At 52.4% G+C, this 23,241-nt stretch overlaps 1 protein-coding gene across 4 annotated transcripts; it reads right to left on the minus strand.

The window, feature by feature from the left end:
• Positions 1-1,125: 1,125 nt before the first annotated feature.
• Positions 1,126-20,701, minus strand: CAMSAP3 (calmodulin regulated spectrin associated protein family member 3). Of its 4 annotated transcripts, XR_012472192.1 has the most exons (19): positions 20,504-20,701; positions 12,733-12,986; positions 11,875-11,997; positions 11,442-11,528; positions 11,207-11,239; positions 10,089-10,227; positions 9,295-9,434; positions 8,634-8,727; positions 8,222-8,276; positions 7,962-8,035; positions 7,777-7,846; positions 5,686-7,252; positions 5,464-5,603; positions 4,172-4,428; positions 3,983-4,082; positions 2,685-2,797; positions 2,243-2,361; positions 1,639-2,055; positions 1,126-1,272 (listed from the first exon to the last, which is right to left on the minus strand). XR_012472192.1 is itself a non-coding variant. In XM_074205095.1 (18 exons), exons 1-18 carry the CDS (start codon positions 20,649-20,651, stop codon positions 1,753-1,755), a joined length of 3,807 nt encoding a protein of 1,268 aa, XP_074061196.1. In that variant the 5' UTR covers positions 20,652-20,701; the 3' UTR covers positions 1,126-1,752. The 4 variants fall into 4 exon arrangements, 3 of the variants coding, with proteins under 3 accessions (XP_074061196.1, XP_074061195.1, XP_074061197.1); XM_074205095.1 differs by having other exon boundaries at positions 1,126-2,055; positions 4,181-4,428; XM_074205094.1 differs by having other exon boundaries at positions 1,126-2,055.
• Between the last annotated feature and the right edge of the window lie 2,540 nt (positions 20,702-23,241).

A 23,241-nucleotide genomic window follows, 5' to 3' on the forward strand; every position in this document is an offset into this window, starting at 1 on the left:
CTGCCCCACAGGAAAACAGGGCCAGGAGCTTCACCTGCCCATAATCACAGCTTCAGCTGGTCCTCTCCCAGCCAGGTTTCATTCTCTCCTCTGGACTTGCCCCTTGCCAGGCCTTCCTGTGTAATAGCCTCCTCCTCCTCTCCCCTCCCCCCTGATCTGATCCTCTCTTCTAGTTTTTCCAGGGTCTAACCCCAGCTGGCAGTCAAGGCCTCCCTCCAGTCTCATTCTTTGGCCTCATTTCTCATGCTAGTTTGTTCCATCCTTGGGCTTAGGACATTTCCCAACTCTGCAGCAACTTCTCCAGAAAGCGTTCCTTAGCTAGCCAGAGCTCCCTAGAGGCTTCACAGTCTATCATTTATCAATAGGTAGTTGCTGTCTTATTCTGCAGATATTAAGCTAGTGAGAGAAGGGATGGGTAGGTGAGTGGCAAGTGTCCCAGCTTAGACCAACTCAAAGACATAGAGACCGATAACCGACTGGAAGGACCCAAAAGTACCAAACTAGAACAATGGACTGAATCTAATTAGAGAAAAATATCAGGGAAAAATAAAGTCCTCCAGGTCAAAAAAAAAAAAAGGCCAGAGGAGGTGTGACTTGCCAAGAGTTGGTGTGGAGATTAGGGGACTGCAAGGTTAATATGAGTTGGGACCAGAGACAAAAAGAGCCAGTGGAGAGGCTTGAAAGAGGGTGGTAGCCCGAAGTAGAATGACACTAGGACTGCTGCCCTCTGGAACAGAGCCATGAGCACCCCCGGGTACCCCGTTTTAGGATGGGCACTGAAGACGTGCAGGAGATTGAGAAGGGAGTGGTGGCCCAGAGTCCAGACACTGACATTGAGGAACTAGGAAAGCCAGACTGGGGCAGGGGGCTGCAGCCTCAACAGACTTGCCTGTATCAATTGCCTCAGAAGAATGAGCCAAGAGGAGCAAGGAGGAAATTCTGGCTGAGTAGAAGTAAGATTTAGGAATAAACTGCCTTGGATGGAAACGGGGTGGGGCTTTGTGTGGAGGCTGGAGGGATTCCTGTCAAGGGACTGGCCTGGATGCTCTAGAGAGCTTGGGAGCCCCAACCTGTCCTCCCTGAGTTTCCAGTCACCACCTCCCAGAGGAGGAAAGGTCAAGGACATCTCTTTAAATTATTTTATTCAAGGTGGGGAGGACAGACAGGGGCAGAGGGTGTTGAGCTGAGCCCTGAGTCCCTGAAGCTCCCAGCTTCCCCCTCCCCACAGCAGGACACGACACAAAGATGAAGGGACTTCTCCAGTCTTCTTCCCTGGAGGACGGGGAATAAGGAAATCAATCCCCAACACCCCCCTCCAAAAAAAACAGAAAGCAGAATGCAGGTCCAGGCCCCTTGGGAATTTCTAAATTGGCTTTCCAAAGGCTTGGAGATTGGGAGCCCCCCAATATTGGGGGCAAAATCTGTCCAGGCAAGAGGTGGCTGGGGTCATGGGGGTAGGAAAAGGGAACAAAGACATTGCCTTCAAGAGGCACCGGGGTAGAAGAAACATGCAGATGGGGGTGGGGAAGCTGAGGAAGGGGCCTGGGCAAGAGTTGAGATCCCCTTCCAGCTCAGTCTCCTAACCAGGGAGGGAAGAGCCCACATTGGGATAGGGTGGTACAAAGCACCCCCTCTCACCCCCGCAGAGGGCCTCCACTATCCTTTGAGGGCACTGCCCTTGGAGACAGAAGGCCCCTGGCTGGCTCTGGGGCAGAGTCCAGGCCTGAGAGTGCCAGGCAGGAAATGTCAGCGCTATTTAGGGGTGCTGGGCTTCTTTGGGGTAGTGGGCTTCTTGGTCTGCCAGAAGTGGCCCTGGATGGTGATGGCGTCCACACTCATGGACATGGTCTTGGCAGGAATCTGCGTGAAGCGTTTCCGGTCTGAGTTGTATTTATAGATCCCTTCGACCATGGACTTGGTGATGGTGCGGGGGCCATAGCCAGCTAAGCGCGACATCTCTTCCGTCTCCCCAGAGAATGTGTACAGTGCCCGAAACTGGCAGCTTGAGTCCCGGAAGAGGATCAGGAAGTGGTTGGCTTTGCTCTTCTCAATTTCCTGGGATCAGAATGAGTTGTTAGGACAAGGCTGATGGTGGGGGTTCCAGAATCGGGGTTATGGGAGCCTGGTAATGGAGAATGGAACCTGGGGAAGAGGAATGGGTTGGGGAAAAGAGGGGAGGTGGGCTTAGAGCAGAATGGATGGGGACTTCTCTAGGGATGCCACGGGCCAGCCCTGGCCTCACCTCCAGGATGCGGTTCTTGTGAGATTCGTTGACCTTGCCAGCCAGGCAACAATGAGCCAACGCATTGTGGATGATATACTTGTTGGACTTGGCGCTGGGCTCCTTGTACAGCTTGGGGCCTGGGGCAGAAGGGGGAGAAGGAAGTTTTCGTCAGGAAAAAGCATGAGCAGCTCAATTTCACCTTTGTAAAATGCCAACAAAACAGCCCTGTGAAATAAGGAACTACCTGAAAGGACCCTTCCCCTCCTTCTACACCTGAATATGTTAAGGTCAGAGAAATGCCTGACTCAGGATTCAAACCCAGGTCTCCTGATTCTGGGGGGTTCCAGTGCTGGGCATAGAGCCAAAGGTTCTTACCTGTCCCCTCAGCCCCCACCCCACTCTTGCCACCACCCATCTCCATACATTGCCTGTTCCAACCGGTGCCCAGCCAAAGCCTTACCTGTATATTCTGGGACAGAGGCCGGCGATGAGGCAGTGCTCCCGTTTTCCCAGTCCCGATCTCGGTTACCCAACAAGCGACTAGGGGACATCAGGCCAGAAGGAGAAGGGGCCCTGGAGAGAAAGGAATGTCATTGTCAGTGGGGAAGGAAGTCTTCCAGATACATCTTTATTCTGGGAAGCCTGGCACATGGTTCCTTCTCTAGTCTCGATTCCCAGAATCTGTTTTAGATGGTCCAACTTCCCGCTTGATGGATAAACCCTATCACATTCTTTTTTGGGGGTTAAGTGACTTGCCCAAAGCCACACAGCTAGGTAATTATTAAGTGTCCGAGGTCACATTTGAACTCAGGTCCTCCTGACTCCAGGGCTGCTGCTCTATCCACTGTGCCACCTAGCTGCCCCCCATCACATGCTTGATCAGTGTTCTGCTTAAAGATCTCTTGTAATGGAACCTCTGTGAATAGTTGGGAGGTTCTTATTAATTAAGTCTAAATCTGCCTCTCAGCAATTTCCACCCTTTACTTGTAGTTCTACCCTCTAATGCCAAGGGGTACCATGATAATCCTTTACCCACTCAGTTTTCTTTTTTCTGGGCTGAACACCTCTAGCTTCTTCAAATGATCCTTGAAAAAGATAGTTGCCAATTCAAGTGAACAAACATTCATTAATTGTCTACTCTGTGCCAGAGAATAGTAATGCCAAGAGTATCTGCCTTGTTGTATGCCCTCCAACACATTAATCACTACCCTTTGCACCTGGAAACTCAAGTTGTGAATAATGTTAACTGAACTATTATCCAGCCTAGTGTTTCCATTTTGTCCTCAAGAATGGCATGAAATATCTTGCTGAAATCCAAGAACATTGTGGTGATCACATTTTCCTGATCAGTCTGGTAAAAGAAAATGGTGGGAGGGGTCATCTAGCATGACTTGTTCTTGACAAGTCCATGCTGATTCCTAGTGATCACAGCTTCTGTTTCTAAATACTCCCAAACCAACCCTTTAACAACCCATTCTAGAATTTTGCAAGTTTGCCCAAAATGTGGAAGTACAACAGGACTGATACAGAGAATAACTAGTTCAAAAAAAAAAAAAAAACACTGTTGAGTTTAGCTTATCCAAGGTTGAACTCTTTGGTCTATATCCTTGAGGAAGCTCTAAGTTGACCCAACCGGTGAGCAGACAGACCACCTGCTCCCTGAGATTCACAGTCACAATTGAAGCATATGCACTGACAATGAGGCACAGGCTCAGACTGGGCATGTTGGGGGGGTTGGGGAGAAAGGTGTAAATTTACCTGGATGTGGGCCTTTTTACCCCAAGGTTGTTGGAAGAATCATTGGCCACAGTGGAAAGGGATAGGGTGGACTGGGAGTAAACTTTGCTAAGTCGGGACCCTGGTAGGAAGAAATAAGATATAAAATCCTCAGTTCTATTTTCTTCCCTCTGTGACCCCTGTCACTGACTGCACCATACTCCCCCTTACCCAAGAGACCTCGGGGACTGCGGCCCAGGGCCGAGTCATCACAGCAGCCAGATCGAGGGCGAGGGGGCCTTCGGGCACCCCCTCTTCCAGGTCCGCCTCCTGCCCCTCGAGGTCGAAGTACTTTGTCCAAGTCGTCCATCAACTTCAGCTGTGCCCGCCTCTCATACTCTTGTCGTGTGAAGTCTCCTCTTCGGGCTGGGCCCTCCTCTTCCAAGCTGGCCCCAGCCCCAACTCGGGCCCTCTCCTCCTGGGCCAAGCTGAAGGAAACCATAAAGAGTCTCAGTGCAGGAAATAAGAGATGAGCATTAAAAAATGGCCTGTCTTTGGGGAGCTTCAGAAGTGACTAATGTGCCTATCAAACTCAATCTAATTTGGGAAGGGCAGCTCAGGGAACGTGTATCATCTCTGTCCCCTTTGAGGAGCAGTGGGACTAAAATTAGGACTGGACAAAGCACTCCCAAACCCACCAGGCCAGGAAGAGGCTTCTAGATTGGCTAAACATGAGCAATGAGTGTGGGGAATGGACCAGTGCACCCCAGGAAGGCCACTCCATCCCCAACTGATACGTCAGGATCTGGGGATGTTTAAAGAACCCTAAGGTTAAAGCTGAGGAGAATCTTACAGGTCAGTCATATAGCAGGAAAGGCCCTCAGGCCCACTGAGCTAGCTTATAATGGCTAATAGCAACAATAATAACGAGCTCTTCCATTTATATAGTTCTTACACGTGCCAGACACCGGACTAAGCACTTCACAAATCATCTCATTTGATCCTCACAACAACCCTGGGAGGTAGGTGCTATTAACATTCCCATTTTAGAGGGGAGGAAACTGAGGCCGGCAAAGGTTAAGTGACTTGCCCAGAGTCACTCAAAGCAAATAAGAGGAATCTAGTTCACTTCTGAATAACACCACCAGTTAGGAAGTTTGACCTTATCCTCTAGTCTAATTAAGCCATTTTGCATATAAGGAAACTGAGGTTCAGAATGTTAAGTGATTCACCCAAGTTTCCAGTCAACTAAGTGTCAGGGCCAGGATTTGAATCCAGTACTGAGACTCTACATCTTATCTTAACACCTCATTGAGAGGCAAGGGTTCCAGGTGGATCCCCTACCCCCAAGGGGTAGCTGAGCTCTAGCTGAGGGAGAATTTTAGGATAAGCCAAACCAGGAATTGGAACCCAGCTACAGAGAATAGTTTAGAAAGTTTAAACTCACTCCATCTGAAACTGGGATATATATGTGTATATATATATATATATATCTATATGGCAGTGACCGTGGTCAAGCTCACCGGGCGGCTTCCTCCTTCTTCTGCTCCTTCTCCACCTCAAGCCACTGTTTCCGCCTCCGAGCCTCATCTGCCCGCCGCTGCTGCCGCTCTAACAAGCTAGCTCGCTTCTGTGCCATTTCATCTTCCGGCTTCTCCTCATCCTGCAGAAAACATTCATCCCTCTTTCTAATGGCTTTTTCCCTAGGCCAGGTACCCCCACTGCCGAGGACCCCTCCAGCTCACCTTGTAGAAGAAGCCCAGGCCGGCCCGAGGTTCTCCGTTCACGGACTCCTCTAGAGAGTCTTCCCCTCCAGGGGGGCTCCCATCACCATCACTGTCCAGGCTCCCCAGTGGGATCTCGATAAGCCCTGGCCGGCCAGATGGCGTGGCAGCCCCTCCGAGGGGTTCCGCAGGTACCTCTCCTGCCTTGGGTCCAGACTCAGGCTCTGACTTTGAAGGACCAGGGCCAGGGCCGGGCCGATCCTCGTCAAAGAGGATAGATGAACGGGTCTGAACAGGTACCTGAGATGGTGAAAACTTGCGCAGGTGGGGAAGAGTGTCCACATCATGCGGTGGAGTCAGTACCCGAGTCAAGGGTGCCAGCCGTAGCTCCGCAGGCCTGGCATGTTTGGGGCTGCGGGGAGCTGGGGTGGAAGCGGGGGCGGAAGCTCGGCGAGGGGGGGGCTGGGGTGATCGAGGGGGTTGGGCACGGCGAGCAGGGGCTGGGGAGGGTACCCGGGACCCAGCTGGACCAGGTATGATCCAGGCAGCGGGAGGTGGGCCAGGCCCAGGATGCTCAGGCTCCCGCAGGAGCCGCTGCTGCTGGTCCGTGAGCCGCTGCATATCCCGCTGCAAAGAGCTCAGGGCCGCACTCAGCTTACTGACCGCCCGGTTATAGTCACCCAGGCCCTCTTCGGAAAGCCGGCCGGACCCCACCTCTGGGGAAAAGGTCACCATCTTGGGCCTTTCAGAAGGCTCTCCGCGGCCCTCCCCGGCTGGCCTCTCCCCAGGCCCTGAGGCGGGGGCACCTTCGGCCACTGGCACACCAGACCCATTGTCCCCATCGATGCCATCTGCATCGTTCTCACCGCCAGCCTCTCGCCTCTGCACCTGCAGGAAGGCACTCTTGCCCAGTCGCTGCCTATGCTTGGCAAAGATGGCCTCGATGCGCCGCTTCTGAGCCTCGATAGCGCGGCGCTTTTCCTCTAGCCTTGCCCCCAGCTCACTCATCTCTGAGCTCATGGCCTCTGCAGGGGCCTCAGGAGGGACCCCTGTCCCAGCCTCCTCCCCAACCCGACCTTCTGGCTTCACCAGCTGCTTCTTCCTTTCTGCAAAGCTTGTCATCCGCACTTCAGACTGGGTAGGTGTTGCCGGGAGCCCCTCAGGTGGGACCAGTTTAGAGGCTTCTCCAGGTGGGTAGGGTGAAACCAAGAGTGGCTTTGAGGCTTTGGGGGCCCCCTCTGGATGGGGGTAGTAAGCAGGCAGTTTTGAGGTCTCAGGTGGGTAGGATGATGACAGGGTAGGTTTTGAGGGCCCCTCGGGAGAATGGAGATAGAAGCCGCCATCAGCGGCACCATCAGGGAGCAGGCGGGGCTCAGCACTATGGATGATCTGAAGGGCTTCTTCTATGGTAGGGAGATCCCCAGGCTCCGGGGCTGGCTCTGGGGGAGGCTGCGACGCTGAAACTCTTGGGGGACCCAGGCTATCAGAACTGGCAGAGCGTAACAGCACTGGGTCACCCATGACCACGTCCACGTCGCTGTCCAGGCCAAAGGGAGTGCTGAAGGATACAGCCTGGGACAGGGGGCGGCTGGGGGGGCCAAATGGGGGCTAAGACTCCAGTCTTGAACCCCTGACCCACCCCACAGCCCCCCAGTCACTCCCTCTCCAATGTCTAGCTCCAGCCCTTAGCTGGGGGACCCCCCTCCCAACCCTGCTCTTGGCAGTTCTCAGGACTCACACCTTTGAGGGTGTGGGACCAGAGCTACAATAACTGACCTAGGGATGGCGATGAAACCCTACTGAACCCTCAGTAAAGTCAGCACAGCTAAGGGCAGGAACCCCTAAGGAGCCCACAAACATGGGCCACAACCTCAAAAGGCCCTCTGGAGGGGCCTCAGGAGGGACCCCTGTCCTCCCCTGTCCTCCCATCATTAAGTCCAGATAAGAGTACAGACTGGTGGAAAACCAGTCACTATGGAGAGACCTGAGGGCCTGAGGGACCTTATGGCTCAGTCAATGACCACCGATAGATGGAGAAGGGCACAGTCCCCTCTGGTCCCATTCCAGTCTCAGCCCCAACCCCACCCGAGGGAGGCTGTGCCAACTCCTCACCTGAGCTGCCGGTTCCACGCCTTCCCAAAAGCCTCTATGTGGGTCATGGAGGGTGACGACTGTAAGGAACCTGCAGGGAGTCAGAGGTCAGCTCCAGTGACTCATTAAGACTGAGACAACGCGAGAGGGACGGAACGGAAGGCAGGTTGACCCTCTCCTCCCAGCCACACGTAGCGCCTTCTCACCTGATGAGCTACGGAGGGGGGACTGGGGCCCCCCTGGAGACAGAAGCGGGTGCCGGAAATTGAAAACAGGGGAGCTGCAGGCGGGAAGGAAACATAATCAGTGCTTGCGCTGCCTCCCTGCCCCTGCCATCCCCCAAACCCACAGCAACAGACTTGGGGCTCTGACTCGAGCCTCAGAGGGGAATCCAGTGGCTGAGAGGGAGGGGACCCCATGGATCTGAGGAGCCACCAGGGGATCTGGTGTGGGGACCAGGTCATACCTGGCTCCGTTGCCACTCGGTGGGGTAGAGGCTTCACTGACCCCAGGAGAGGAACCTGCGGCAGAGGTGAAGGCAATATGGGGCCACAGCCCAGAGAAGACAACCAGCCCCGGCCTAGACTCTCACCTCATTCTATTCAGTGTACCCTCCCTACTTAGATGCCTCAGTTCCCTGGTCTCACCTCACTCAACAACAGCTAGCATTTAAGTAGGACTCAAAGGTTTGCAAAGGATTTCACTTTATCCTTCCAACAACCCCATTTTACTTATGGGGAAACTGAGGCAGAGATCAAGGAGCTTGCCCAAGGGTCACATAGTAAGGAGGTATCTGGGACACAATTTGCTCTCAGGTCTTCCAGCAGCTCTTGAAGCATACCCTCACCGCTCTGCTCTGCTTCCCGTCCCAGTCTCACCTCGCCCGTCTGGCAGCTCCTTAGGCCTCACAAAATCTGGCTTCAACACTTCAAAGCACAGGAACAGTTCGGCCAGTAGCACAGCTACGTTAGTCTGGGGACCAAGAGGCATGAAAGTCAAGAAATGAAAAAGTCAAGAAATGAAAGGGGCCTTAACAGCCCACCACCTGGACCAACCTAGACCTGCACCAAAAATCCACTCTTCCCCTCCCCCCCCAAGCAGGCAATCAGCCTTAATGTGAGACTCTCAGGCAGGGGAGTTCACTGCCTCATAAAACTTTTCCTTTTGAATTTCAATGGGCCCCTCTCCAAAGTCCGCCCTACCTTTCCAGTTCTACCTTCCGGGGCCTGGTATAGTAAGACCAAGCCCATTTCTGGCCCTTCAATACTAAAGCAGCTCTCCTGTCTACCCTCCCCCACTCCCTACCCCCACCCATCTCTTCCTCAGCTTCCATCAGCTGCACAGGACAGGTTCCCAAGGCCCTTTACATCCATCCAAGTTGCCTTCCTCTGAGTATTCTTGGGATGGGGCCAGGCAGGGAAAGATAGGCTGAAGGGCGGGGGTGATACTGCTGTCCCTTTGTGGATTCCCGGGGAGCCAGGAATCTTTCTCCCTCTTTCCCTGGTCTCAGTTCAGCTTTCAGGGCTCCAGTGGGATCACCTTGAGGAGGGGTGGCACATAAAGCAAGTCCTCCAGAGCCAGGGGGCAGCCCCCTGGCAAGCGGGCAGCACAGAAGTCCTGGACGAGCTGCAGGTTGTATAGACTGTCTGCCACAGACATGGTGTCCTTCAAGCATACATCTGTAGAGAGATAGGAAGGAGCCCTGATGGCCAGGGTACCTAGGATACGGCCCTAGATGGAGAGTTTGCCTTCTGGTCCCCATCCACGGCTCCACTAAAGTGCCTTCAATTTAGCTTCTATCTGTTTATTCTGTGTGTGTGTGTGTGTGTGTGTCTACATATATAAATATCAAATATATATGTGTGTGTGTATTGAATATATAGACACATATATACTTACAGATATATGTGTATGGATTCACACACACAGAGTCTCCCCAATAGAAATATAAGTTTTTGAGGTCAGGGAGTATTCATTTTTTACTTTGTATCCCCAACATTATGATTGATACACAGGAGGGACTTGTCTGTTCAGTCATTTTAGTTGTGTCTGACTCTTCATGACCCCATTTGGGGATTTTCTTGGCAAAGATATTGGAGTGGTTTGCCATTTCCTTCTCCAGCTCACTTTACAGATGAGGAAACTGAGGCAAAGAGGGCTAAGTGATTTGCCCAGGGTCCCAAGCTAGCAAGTGTCTGAGTAAGAAGAGTCTTCCCAACTCCTGGTCCGGCACTATGTCCACTGCTCCACTTTGCTGCCCCAAGGAGATGCTTAATAAATCTTTAGTGATTGATTGGGCCCTGGGATTGACCAGGAGAGCCCTGCCCACTTACCCTCAAGCCTCAGCAGCTGGGGGCAGTAGCAATGGATAATGGCAGCTAGGGCAGCTCCACTGGCCAGGTCCTGGAGATTGGACACTACGGGGAAACAGGGGGCCCTGCGGGCCACGGCCCGGTCCTTCCGGTACCGGATCTGTGGGGTGGAAGGGAGAGGTCAGAGGTCAGTGGTCACGGGTCCACCGCGGTCAGAGAGCATGCAGCCGGTGCAGGGAGGCCAGGCGCGTGAGTCCTTGAGGCTACAGGGGAGATGGAGAAACATGCAGCAGAGAGGGGGACTGAGGGGCCCCTAGAGCGGAGGAGCCGGTGCAGAGCAGGAGGGGCCCTCAAGCTCTGGAAAGCTGGTGGGAGCCGGCCCAGCCTGGCCTGGTGGGGAACAAGAGCGATGACGTGGGGAGCAAGAAGCAGGAGGGACAGAGGTTGGAGATACGTTACCACAGGGGGTTTGCTCCCTGACTCCTTCAAACAGAAGGCAACGGCGTGCTGAGGGGGCGGAGAGGAGGGGGCGTCAGCGCGGGGGGCCGCAGCGGGACACAGGCTCCAGGCCGGGGGGTCCCTGACCTCATCCTGTCTGCTGAGGACTCCCCCACCCCCCAAACCAGTCCCACCCCCTGGGACATCCCTGTCAGATCACCACGGTCATCCCTAGGAGGGGAACCCTACACTTAATCTGCCTCTGGGGTTTCCGGCCTCTCCCCCTCTTCTCCGGGGTTCCCTCAGCCCCTGGCTCAGACCTTAGCGACAATGAAGAGACTTGTCCTTCGGTCAGCCCTGGGTCTCGTGCAAGGTCTGGGCCTCAGCGAGACCTGTCGACCCCCCCCAACTCTAGCACTTTGGGGTGGAGCGGAGGGAGCCCAGGAGAAGCAGGCAGGGCAGCAGGGACATGCAGCGGGATACCTCCCCCGGGGGCCCTCAGGGCTGCGAAGGCCAATGTGAGCAGAGGATCCGCGGCATCCTGACTTCTTTCTTGGGGTCTCTTCCCAGTTCTCCCTACCCTGACCCCCCCCCGGCAGAGGCTGCCCCCTGCTTCCACCTTCCCCAGGGCCGCAGATCCTCTGTTCACAAGTCAGGGTGCCGGGACAGAATGGAGCTGGGGGCCAGGCGCACCCACTTACGGGAACGAGCTTCCAGTACCAGCGGGTGGGACACTGAGGCGCAGAGAGGGGCAGAGAAGAGGAGAATGCAGCAGTGCAGGGACAGAGACAGAGAGACAGAGAAAGTCACACCCGGCCCTGCCTCGCCCCAGCCCCAGCCCTAGAGGGAGACAGAGGGACAGCCTGGCCCCAGCACATCGGGGTCCAGGTTCCCCAAGCCCACCCACCTTCTCCCACCCCACCTGCCAGGCCTCACCGAGGGCTGGGCAGCACTATCTGCTGGAGGTACGGGGGTTCTCTGAGCTGCCTCCCACTCTGTCATCTCCTGAAGTCGCCGCATGGTCTGGGAGGAGCAAGAAAAGTCGATGAGAGGGGCTCTAGGGCTTGGTTTTTTGTTTTAGTTTTTTTTAGGTTTTTGCAAGGAAATGGGGTTCAGTGGCTTGCCCAAGGCCACACAGCTAGGTGATTACTAAGTGTCTGAGGTGGGATTTGAACCCAGGTACTCCTGACTCCAGGGCCAGTGCTAGCCGCCCCTTCTAGGGCTTGGTTTTAAGGAGGATCTTTTAAGAGGAGAAAATCTAGACCTTGGTTCTGGGAAGATCAATGAAGTATTCTCAGCCCTCAGTTCTGGCTCTCCAAGTCATTCCAGTAATCCCCCTGTCCCAGTTCCCACAGCTCCCTCTGCCTACCGAGTCCACCCAGAGGAGGAGCTTGTGCTCCCAGCTGCCTGGGGCTGCAGGGACCGGCAGGGTCGCAGTCCACTCTGAGGCAAAGGCCGTCATGAGAGCATCAATCACAGCCAAGTGGGCACCCTGCAGAAAAAAGAGACCAATGGCACATCAGGAAGAAGCCGCTGTGGGCCCCCCTTCCAACAGCTCATAAGAGATGACAGGACACACATATACAAAAATCCTTCTAGCGGTTCTTTTTATATAGTGGCAAAGAATTGGAAATTGAGGCAATGATCATCAATTGGGCTAAACTAGTTGTGGTAGAAGAATATAATGGAATGTTATTGTTCTATAGGAAATCATGAGCAGCCAGATCAGAAAAGCCTGGAAACACTCATATAAACTGACGTGGAATGAAGTAAGCAGAACCTAGAGAACACTGTATAGTAACAAGCCACACTGTGCAATGACCAACTATGATACACTTAGCCCTTCTCAGTAATCCAGTGATAAAAGATCATTTTAAAAGACAGAAAATACGATCCAAATCCAGAGAAAGAACTATGAGGTCTGAATGCAAATCAATGCATTTCATTTTTACTTTTTTGATTTTTTCCCCCTTTTTCATGATTTTCCCTTTTGTTCTGATTCTTCTTTCACAACATGACTAATATGGAAATATGTTTAACATACAAGTATAATCTATATCAGATGGCTGATCCAGGGAGGGGAGGGAGGAAGAGAGAAAATTTTACAAAAATGGATGTTGAAAACCATTTCTATATGAAATGGGGGGGGGGAATTTAAATAAACTAGAGAGAGAGAGAGATATGATGGGACAAATCTAATGAAAAGAGGAAGCATTCAGGGTCTCACCATCAGAATGGGCTGGTGTCGCAGGTCAGTCTCCCGCACAGGCCGATCAGGCAATGTCGGGGTCAGACCCCGTCGGGCCAACATTGTTAAGAGGGCAGCAGGGCCCGGTGGGGCCTCTAGTTGGGGCAGCGCAAGACGCCAGGCCCGGCAATATAGCTCAGCCGAGAGAAGCAGCCGAGTCACCGGAGGCTTCACGTGCTCCTGGGCATACTGGTCTGTGTAGAAAGGCTCCCACAGCTCTGAAGGTACATGCTCTGCAGGAAGAGACACAATCTGTGACCATGGCCTTGACCCAGAACCTCCTCTCCTGCTCCATGCACAAGGGCCTCCTTAGAGGCCGGTTGGGTGGGACAGTGAGTCCTGGCAGATTTTCTGGAGGAGGATGAGAGTTCCCAAGGAGAGGACCAGAGTTGCCAGTTGAACCTTGATGTGGGAGGAGAGGACGTGGCAGGGAGCAAGCACTGGTTTCCCCCGCCTTGAGGTCTCATTCCATTGGTATCTGGGCCAAACCCAAGCCAGGGCATTGAAGTTGCTCTAAGCAGGGAAAGGGGAAGTAGCCCTTCATCAAACCAGAGAAGGGGCCAGGAAGAATGAAAGGTAGAAGGGTTTGGTTAAGAGACTGTTGCCATAAGTAATAACCCTGGCAGAGGTGGATGAGATCTGGACTCAAGAGAGAGCCTTGAACTAACTAGACTCTATTCCATTATATAAGCTTAGGGAAACCACTTGCCCTCCTGGATCTCAGTTTCCCTCCCTGGAAGAGCTGCCATGAGAATCAAATGAGATCCTGTTTCCTTACTACCTACTATTTCCATAGTAAGTGTCATCTGGATTTGAACCCAAGTCTTATCCCATTGGAAAGGTAGTAGACTTGAAGAGATAGTTTTCAATTCATTTTTGTAAAATTTTCACTCTTCCTCCCTAAGACAGAATCTTACCTCAAACACTCACTAACTAGACCACCGTGAGCAAGTCTCATAACTGCTGTCTGCCTCTGTTTCCTCATCGGTATAATTAACAATGGCACTACCTCCAGGGTTGTTGTGAGAATCAAATGTAAATATATACCTGCCCAGTGTTGTTACTATTAATATTATTACTATTCCTGGCAAAAGATAAAACCCAAACCCTTCAAAGCCTTTATTTATACAGCCTGGAATCAACTTATCCTTCCAGGCTTACTGCTTCATTTATTCCTACAGTCTGTCGTTAGGGAAAGGAATTCTAGCTTCAACATTTGTTCATTCATACATGAATAGTGGGAAGAGTGCTTGATTTGGAATCTGGAAGACATGAGTTCAAATCCAGACTCTTACACTTACTAGCTACATGAAGTCCAGGTTATGTTTCCTCTTCTGTAAAAACAGAGGTGGAAATAACAACCTTGCTCATCAAGCAAGTCCCCTTGTCCTTACTTTGCATGCTTCTGTCTACCTCAATTTCCTCATCTATGAAATGAAGAAAATATTTTTCCAGCCTCAAAAAGTTGTTGTGAAGGATACGTTTTCTAAGTGTTGCAAAGTCCTATAAAAGTGTAAATCATTATTCATACAACAAATATATTGACTCTCAGAACTGAGGAAAACATAGAGTTTGAATACTAAATGGTTCCAGTTCTCATGTAACTCCAAAAACTAGAGAGGGGAAAGAATTGAGGGCAGGGAAACCCATTTGCAGGCATGAGGTGAGGAGGGGTCCATACAAGTTGGGTAACCGTATCAGAGGAGATATAAGACCAAAAGTCAAAGAGACACAATTTGGCAACAAAGTGAATGTGGAGGGTTGGACAGACTATGAAATGGATGATGATGATGGTTGCCTTTGACAGTAATAGGGATATTTAGAAGGGGGGGGTGAGATTTGGGAAAAAGATGATCAGTGCTGTTTTGGCCATAATAAATTTAAGACCCAGTTCAACTGTTACCTCATACTCTCAATAAACTCCAGTGACCCCCCAAATGACCTCCAGAATCAAATAAAAACCCACTGATTGGTTTTTAAAGCCCTGAATAACCTGACTGGCTCTTGTCTTTCCAGTCTTCTCATGCCTCCTACCATAGGCCTCCTCCCCCACCCCCTGCCACGTACTCTTTGATCAGTCACACGGACTTCCTTGCTCCACCTCTTACAAGATGTTCATCTCCCAAATCTGGGCATTTTCTCTTGCTGGCCCCCCATGCTTTGGATTCCTTCCCTCTACATTCCCACCTCCTGACTACCCCAGCTTCCTTCATAGTCCCTAAAATCCCACCTAAGGCAAGAAGTCTTTCTCAACCCCAGCCCCTTAAGCCTAGCACATTCCCTCTGAAATTATCACCAATTCTGCAGCTTGTCTGTACATAGCTGTTGGCATGTTGTCACCCTCATCAGACAGGGAGCACCCTGAAATCAAGAACTATCTTCTGCCTTTCTTTGTGTCCTAAGCACAGGGTCCTGTACCCAGTAGGTGCTTAATAAATGTCTGCATTCTTGACTTACTCTATTCTCCAGAAAAGACTAAATGACTAAATGACCCCTCCCCCGAACATTCTCCAGTGCCTTCCTGCCAAATACTAGCAAGTATAAATAATAGTATTTTAAGATTCATAAACCACTTTCCATATGGTTTCTCACTATTATTCCAATTTACAGATGAGGAAATTGAGACAAAGAGAGGTTAAATGACTTGTACGGGGTCAGAAAGCTAGTAAGTATCTGAAGCATGATTTGAACTCAGATCTTTCTGGCTCTAGGTCCAACCCTGTATCATATCTCAATGCTTCTAAGTCTGTACAAACTTCTCCTTTGCCAAGGACACTGCCCATCCTGCCCTGTTTATTTCCACCTACTGAACTCTTACTGGTCTTTCAAGTCCCAACTATAATGCTACCTTCTTCATGCAGCTGACCGGGGTTCCTCTGCCCCAAGTCATTTATTGCCATCATTTATTATCTATTATGGGTAATGAGAATAGAAAGATCAAATGAGAAAAACACGCCCTGCTTCTTCCTTGACAGGAACTTATGTCCTATCAAGGGGCCTCTGTCCTCTCATTTGTGGTCCTCATTTATTATCTACTATGGATACTGAGGATAGAAAAATCATATGAAAAAACAAGCCCTGCCTGTCCCCTGACAAAGGGACACACACACACACACACACACACACACACACACACACATGCATGCACACGCACACGCACACATACACTCACTCATTCTTGATTCTACTTTCCTGTTGAATGTATTCTCTTTCTCCCTAATTCCTTCCCCCATGTCAAGAGCATCACCATACTCCTCAGGCTCATAACCTTGGTGTCATACATGACTCCTCATTCTTCCTCACTGTCCGTGGTCAGTTGGTCGACTTCACCTTGATAACATCTCCTTTTTGCTCGCCCCTCTCCTCTGACTCTCCCCACCCTGGCAACAGTCTTGATCACTTCCAACCTGGCTGACTGAGGAAATTGTCCCCTGCCTCATCTCTCTTCATTTCAATCCATCCTCCACTCAAATTGGTCTCCTTTAAAATGGAAGTAGATTATATCACCCCCACCCTCCCACCCAATAAGGTCCTACAGTTCCCTATTACCTTTAGAATGAAATACAAAACCCTCTGTCATTAAACATCCTTCAAAACCTGGTCCCTTCCTAACTTTCCAGTCTTCTTACATTTTACTCCCCTCCACAGACCCCAGATCCAGCCACCTTGACCCCTCACTGTCCCATCTTCCTTTCCAGCTTCCTTTAAAACAGATTAAATCCCATCATCCGCAAGATAACTTTCGTCGTCCTAGCTCCTTGACCTCCCCCCCCCCCCCCCAGAGTTTTTCCTTCTATAATCCTTTCCATCTACTTGGTAGATATCTTGTCTATCCATGGTTATTTGCACAATATCTCCCCAAATTGCTCCTTGAGGAAAGGCACTATTTTTCCTTTCTTTATATCCTCAGCTCTTTTACAGTGCCTACCACACAGTAGGTGCTTTTAAATTGCTTCTTAACTTGACCTGTATTATTATGTATTGTTTTGACTTGATCACATCCAGCCATGAATTAGACATTTGCATGCATCTCTCAACCCCTGTAATAATGGCTAGCTTTTATATAGCGATTTAAGGTTTACAAAATACTTTACAAATATTATCTCAACAATAACTCTGGGAAGTAGCTGTTATTATCATTCCCATTTTACAGATGAGGAAACTGAGTTGCAAGGTAAATGATCTGCCCAGGTTCATACAGTTACTGAATGTCTGAGACTGGATTTAAATTCTGTGAGAGCAGGACTTGGGTTTCACTGGCATGTCACCAATAACTGACTATATAATAATAATCATAATATTTGTCCTTTGTTTTCAAATAAGACCATGACATCACGTGAACTGGATTTGAGTGAGGGGGTGCTGTGTTAAATCATGGCCTCACTTTCTCCTCTAGAGCCATCTAAGTCCAATGGTCAGATATGAATCATAAGGACTGGAGATGACCCTGGATGCAGGGCCATCAGGATTAAATGACTTGCCCAAAGTCACATAGCTAGGAAGTGTCTAAGGTTGGATTTGAACTCAGGTCTTCCCAACTTCAGGGCTGGTGCTCTACCCACTGCACCATCCAGTTGCTGGTCACATAGTAGGTGCTTAATCAGCATTTGGTGATGGAACCAAGTTAACAAAGCATTTTCATATACACCAAAGAGCTATCCAAATTCAATTCAAACTTTTTAAGAGTGACAGGCCCTGTGATGGAACTAGAGGTGCGGTCTCATGGCGTCTACAATGAACTGCTGAAGGAGAGAGGAGTCCTATAAACAACATTGGATCTTATACCTCAGGGTCTGAATCTTACCTCTCACAACAGCCTCTCTGAGGCTCAGTTTCCTCAAAAAAAACAACAACTGCCCATTACTTCTGCCTTCCAAGCAGACACAAATGTGAGCATGTGCAAAAGGTTTTAGAAACCTTAAGGTACACTTAAGATATAGATAGGGCAGCTGAACCTGGAGTTACGAAAATTCATCTTCCTGAGTTCAAATCTGACATCAGATACATACTAGCTGTGTGACCCTGGGCAAGTCACTTTGTCCTGTTTGCCTCAGTTTCCTCAACTTTCAAATAAGTTGGAGAAGAAAATGGCAAACCACTCCAACATCTCTGCCAAATAAAAATCAAATCTGGCCTCAGACCCTTCCTTACTAGCTGTGTGATACTAGCCAAGTCACAAAATTCTGTTTACCTCAGTTTTCTGATCTGTCAAATGAGCTGCAAAAGGAAATAGCAAACCACTCCAGTATTTCAGTCAAGAAAACCCCAAATAGGGTCTCAAAAGTCAGAGATAACTGAAATGATTGAACAACAACAGGGGTAAAAGAAGGGAGATTCAAGAGAGGGCTCTAGAAAAATTAAAAATGGGAAAGAAACTTTTTGGCTAGGAAAGTATGAGGAAGAGGTGCCACCTCAGCTACTTTTGTAGGACTCAAGGGGCAGAGATAAAGATGGAGTGAATTCCAAACAGAGAGAGAGAGAGAGAGAGAGAGAGAGAGAGATGAGATGAGATTGAGGAATTGCTAGCAGCAATCCAATTTGGCAGAGACCCAGAATATAGGAAGGGGAATAGTAGGAAATACAAGAAAGGTAGATTTGAGCTAGATTGTGGAGAGCCTGAAATAACTGGCAAGGGAGCATATGTTCTATTCTGGAGGTTTATTCTGAAGATTTGGGAGCAGAAAAGCTTTGTCCTCATAGAAAGATTACTTAAGCAGCTGTGTGGAGCAAGGGAGAAGTAGGGGCAGAAAGAACAATCAAGCTTTGACCAGATCCCCTCTATCATTATTAATAGTAAGAGGACCCACCCATGAGCCATGTTTTGCTAACTACCTGGAGGGGGGGGAGGAAAAAGAGAAAAGTCAAAAATAATCCTAAAATTTGGAACATGGGTGACTGGGGAAATGTCATTACCATCTCCAGAAATAGTTAAATGAAAAGGCCAAGCAGGTTTAAGAGAAAAGACAGAACTCACTTTGGGGCATGTTGAGATTGAGATCTCTCAACAATCTTTTAGATTGTAGAAATGGCCTGGAAGCAAATGGAGGCTACTCTTTGGAATCTCAGAAGCAGGGGCCCAGATGGACGTGGAGATTTGGGAGTCACTTATAGAGAAGGGGTCAGTGAAGCTAAGGCCAGGTCAGTGTGATAAGCAGTGCTTTTATATCTTGGGAAGAGGTGAAATGAAAGAGACTGGTTGAAGAAAAGCTTCTGGGAATGCACTGATGATGGCATCTAGTGATGGGTAGGGAAGAGGGTGTATCAGACTGAGCTAGTGTACACTATGATGGGAGGACACCTGGGACTTTAAAGGTTGGTAAAGCCATCCATTATCTCACCCAGTCTTCACAACCATTCTGTAAGATAAGGACTCCCCTTTCACAGAGGAAGAAACTGAGGTCCAGAGAAGGCAAGTGACTTGCCCATGGTCACACAGTGTCAGACGCAGGATTGAAAGTCACGTTTCTCCTGGCTCAGCAGCCTCCAGGGCTCGGCCAGCATGGACTCCATTCATTGCCATCTCTGTTTCCAAAGATCAACAGATCCCAGGATTCCTGGCCTGCCCATCTCTGGCTCCTGTCCACACAGTCTCTCGAGATGGCGCAAACTTATAAACTCAAAATGCATCTGGTGCTTTTTCTTTCATCTGACCCAGAGAACAACGTGAACTTGAATGCAGGTCTCTTGGCTCCCCACCCTACTGTAGCTACTTCCCCGCCAAAGAGTTTCCCCTGAGTAACCATGTCTCAGAACTGCCACTGAACCATGGACTGTCATTTCCCAAACAGAGAGACTGAGGTAACAGAGTGGGTCAGGACCAGTCCAAGGTCACCCAGTGAATTAGTAATCCCAGGTTCGCTGACTTCCATTTCAGGGTTATTTCCTTCTACCTTATCTTCTCCTCAGATTAGGGAGTTCCCAGTCCTTATAGCAGAGTGGCCGAAGGTGCTAGAGGTCAGATGACCAGGAAAAAGCCCCATGTAGGAGTCAAGACTCCGGGGTCCCTGTGTAAGGTGCCCCCTCTCCCAAAGGGCCTGGGCGAGGAAGGGGCAAAGGGAGTTATGGGTAAACAGAAGCTGTGGAGGGAGAAAGAACGGAGAGGACACGGGCCGGGGTTCCATCCGGCCCCTGCTGGCCCCCAGAACAGGTTGGTCGGGACTGCCGGAGCTGGATGGGAAGGATGCTGCCCGCCTGCCTCCATCCGCGGCCGCCCCTCTGCCGTCCGGAGGCTCCGCAAGGCCTAGGTCTCACTCACCCCGGGCCGGGCAGCCGTGCGGAGGGTGGGCTCCACCCTCGGAGGGGAGGGTGCTCGGGGGCAGCTGCGGAGAAGCTGAGGCTTCAGCTGAGGCCAGCAGGCCTGCCTTCTGGGCAGCCGGGCCGGCCGGGCCCCCGGCGGCGGAGGGAGCCCGGGGGTGCGGGTCCTGGCCGGGCCACCCGGGCGGGGCCGGCTTCGGACCGGGGGCCGCATTCGGGTTGAAGGAAAGGGAGTCGCGGCCGAATTGCCCAGTGGGGGCGATGGCCAGGGAGCTTCGGCTCCGGCCGGGCCGGGGGGCAGGGCCGGACACCTGGCCGCGGGAGCGCGGCCCCTCCCCGGCCCCGGCCCCGGCCCCGGCCCCGCCGCAGCGGGAGGGGGGGCAAAGTCCGAGCGGGGGGAGGGGCGCCCGCGCCCCCTCCCCGCGCCGGCCTTTGTTCCCCCGGGCCCCAGGCCGACCCCGCCCCCCGCACCTGCCGCGCCCGGCCCGCGCCCTACCTGCGCCCCCGAAGGCGGCCCGCAGCACCCAGGCCAGGCTGGCGGCCGTCTTGGCCCGCGGGAAGTCGTACTGGTCCAGGGGCTTGATCTCGGGCACCAGGAAGGTCTTGCGCAGCGGCCCGGGGCCGGCGGGCGCCGCCTCCACCATGACGGCGCCGGGGCGCGCGGGCCGGCTGCCCGGGGCGGGCCTGGGTCCGGGCCGGGGCGCGCCGCAGCTGCCGGGCCGGGCTCCGGCTCCAGGTGCGGCGGCAGCGGCGGCGGCGGCGGCGGCGGCGGCGTCCCCGCGCCCCCCCGCGCCCCGCCCCGCGCCCCGCCCCGGGGCCGAGCCTCAGGGACGCCCCGCCCCGCCCGCGCGCGGACCCCGGCCCCCCGCTCCCGCCCCCCGACCCCGCGATGCCCGAGGGACAGAGCCGCGGAGGCCGGGCCCGGGGGGCGCGCCGGCCGGGGGGGCTCCTCGGGGGTGCGGAGCAGGGGCGGGGCTTTCTGGCTCCCGCCCCCCGCCTCCTCCACCCACCGGGACAGACTGACAGACAGGCCTCCATTGTGAGGCTCCTGGGCGCACCTGAACCCGGAGCACAAAGGAGGCCTGTCTGGCCGCCGGGCCGCGCCCGGCCCCTGCTCGGGGGTGGGCGCGCGGCAAGCAGGCAGGTGGGTGGTGTCGGGGCTTGCGCTGTGCCAACGTGTGCGGGGAGGCGGGCGTGGGCTCGGATGTGTGCACGGGGGCAGGGTGGGTGCCCGGCCCCGCAGGGCTGGGGAGGGAGCGCATGGGAGGGGCGTGTCCGCGCCTCGGGGAGGGGGCCCGGCCTGGAGTGGAGGTGGCAGCCGGGGTGGGTGTGTGTGTGTGTGGCAGATCCCAGGGATCGGGGCCTGGCTCCTGCTCTGGCTCTGCCTAGTGACCTTGCACAAGTCCGTCGTCCCTGCCCTGCCCAAGATCCTCCCCCGTAAGGTTTAGGCTCACACCTAGACCTGCACTCGTGAATGTCTTCACGGACACGCAGATTCAGGGTCACAGAGATTCAGAACACTCCGGGGTCAAGGGTAAGGCCGGCCTCGCCAGGCACCAGATTCAGTCCTCTCTGACCTAGGTACATGAAGGGGTTTGGGCTCCAGGATTGTGATTATGGGGTGGTCTGGCAAATTCAAGTTGAAGTCAACCGCGAGAATCTAAAAAGGGTCAAGCCTGCCCGGCCTCTCCTTGTCTATGTACTGGAGGCCTGGCTTCTAATCGGTCTCTGCTTAGTGACCTTGGACAAGTCCAGCGCCCCTGCCTGCCCCCCCAGACTGTTCCCCTGTAAAGTAAGGGGTTTAGGCTCCTTGGTCTCTTTCCAAGGTTCTGATTCTGGGTGTCCAGCACATTCATGTGGAAGTCAACTGTAGAAAAGGTAAAAAGAGTTAAGCCCGCCAGGCCAATCCCTGTCTGTGAATACACTGGAGCTTCTGGCTGCCAGCACTCCCACCTGCGTGCTCATATTTCACGTGATGACCAACAGCGATTCCCATGACCTTTTCGGCAACAAAGGACAAACTGGTGTGGAAGCACCAGTGCATGTATGAACATAGCTCCTCACAGAACTGCAAATCTCTATCCATATGTGTGTGTGACGCGAGTGAATATCTTCATGGACACATAGATTCAGAACACTCTGGAATCAAGGGCGGGGGTAGCTACTGGGTTCAGTCCTTTATGACCTAGGAAGAATTCAAACTAAGTGGGAGCCCAGGGGAAAGAGCCCTTGGGGGAGAAGTGAAAAAGCCAGACTTAAGGGTTTTAGAAATTGGGGAGTCCAGGGATCCTGCTCCCAGCCCCAAGTGACTGCTGAAAACCACCTAGGAGTGCTGACACAAATGGAGTTGACTCTTAAGGAGTTTTCCAGAGAGGCAGTCTATTATGGTGGATAAAGTGCTGGTGGACCCAGAAGACCTGGGTTCAAATCCCTAGAGGCAGTATGATATAGTGGATAATGGGCTTGCAGACCAGAAAACCTGGATTCAGATTCCAGCTCATTGGTTAACTTAGTGACTGTGGACAAGTCACTTCACCTCCCTCAGCCTGCTCTAAGCTTATACACAAAATGAAGAGGTTGGATATACTTCAGGATCTAGATCTAGGTTCCAGACAAAGTGTGTGTGGAGGCACCAGTGCATTGATGAGCATAACACCTCACCAAACTGCAAACCTACATCCACAGGTATGCAACACTCATGAATATTTTCATGGACACGTAGATTCAGAACACTCTGGGATTAAGGGTAGGGACAGCCCAGACAGGTACTGGATTCGATCCTTTGTGACCTAGGGATGTTCTCCCTCAGGTGAAGTCTCGTCCCCCCTAAACCCCCAGCATCCTTTGCAGGACTTTCTTCCTTCACCAAGCTGAGACTAACTGGCTGCAGTCTAGCCCTCGGATCTTGTGAACAAAGCTGGGGGAACAGGATTGAGTGCAGCCAGAGGGGCGTATCCTTCTGTGAAAGAGAAAAGGCCCAGCGTATTTACCCCTCACCCTGAAACTGTTCCCTTCCCAAGACCCAAGCACTCAGTCCTCCAACCCCCACACTAACCTGACTGGTACACCCAGCCCAGAGCTAGCTGCATGGCAGGGCAGCTGGGTGCCTCCTGCTGGGGTTCCACCCATGATGCCCAGTTAATTGAAGCCCCAGCCCTCCCCCGGGGGCTTGTTCCCTGGGACAGGGCAGGCCCCACAGGCCTGGGCAGCTCCCCTAGACAGCCAGGCTCCCCC

Source organism: Macrotis lagotis, chromosome X (genome assembly GCF_037893015.1).
Source record: "Macrotis lagotis isolate mMagLag1 chromosome X, bilby.v1.9.chrom.fasta, whole genome shotgun sequence".
Lineage (NCBI taxonomy): Eukaryota > Metazoa > Chordata > Mammalia > Peramelemorphia > Peramelidae > Macrotis > Macrotis lagotis.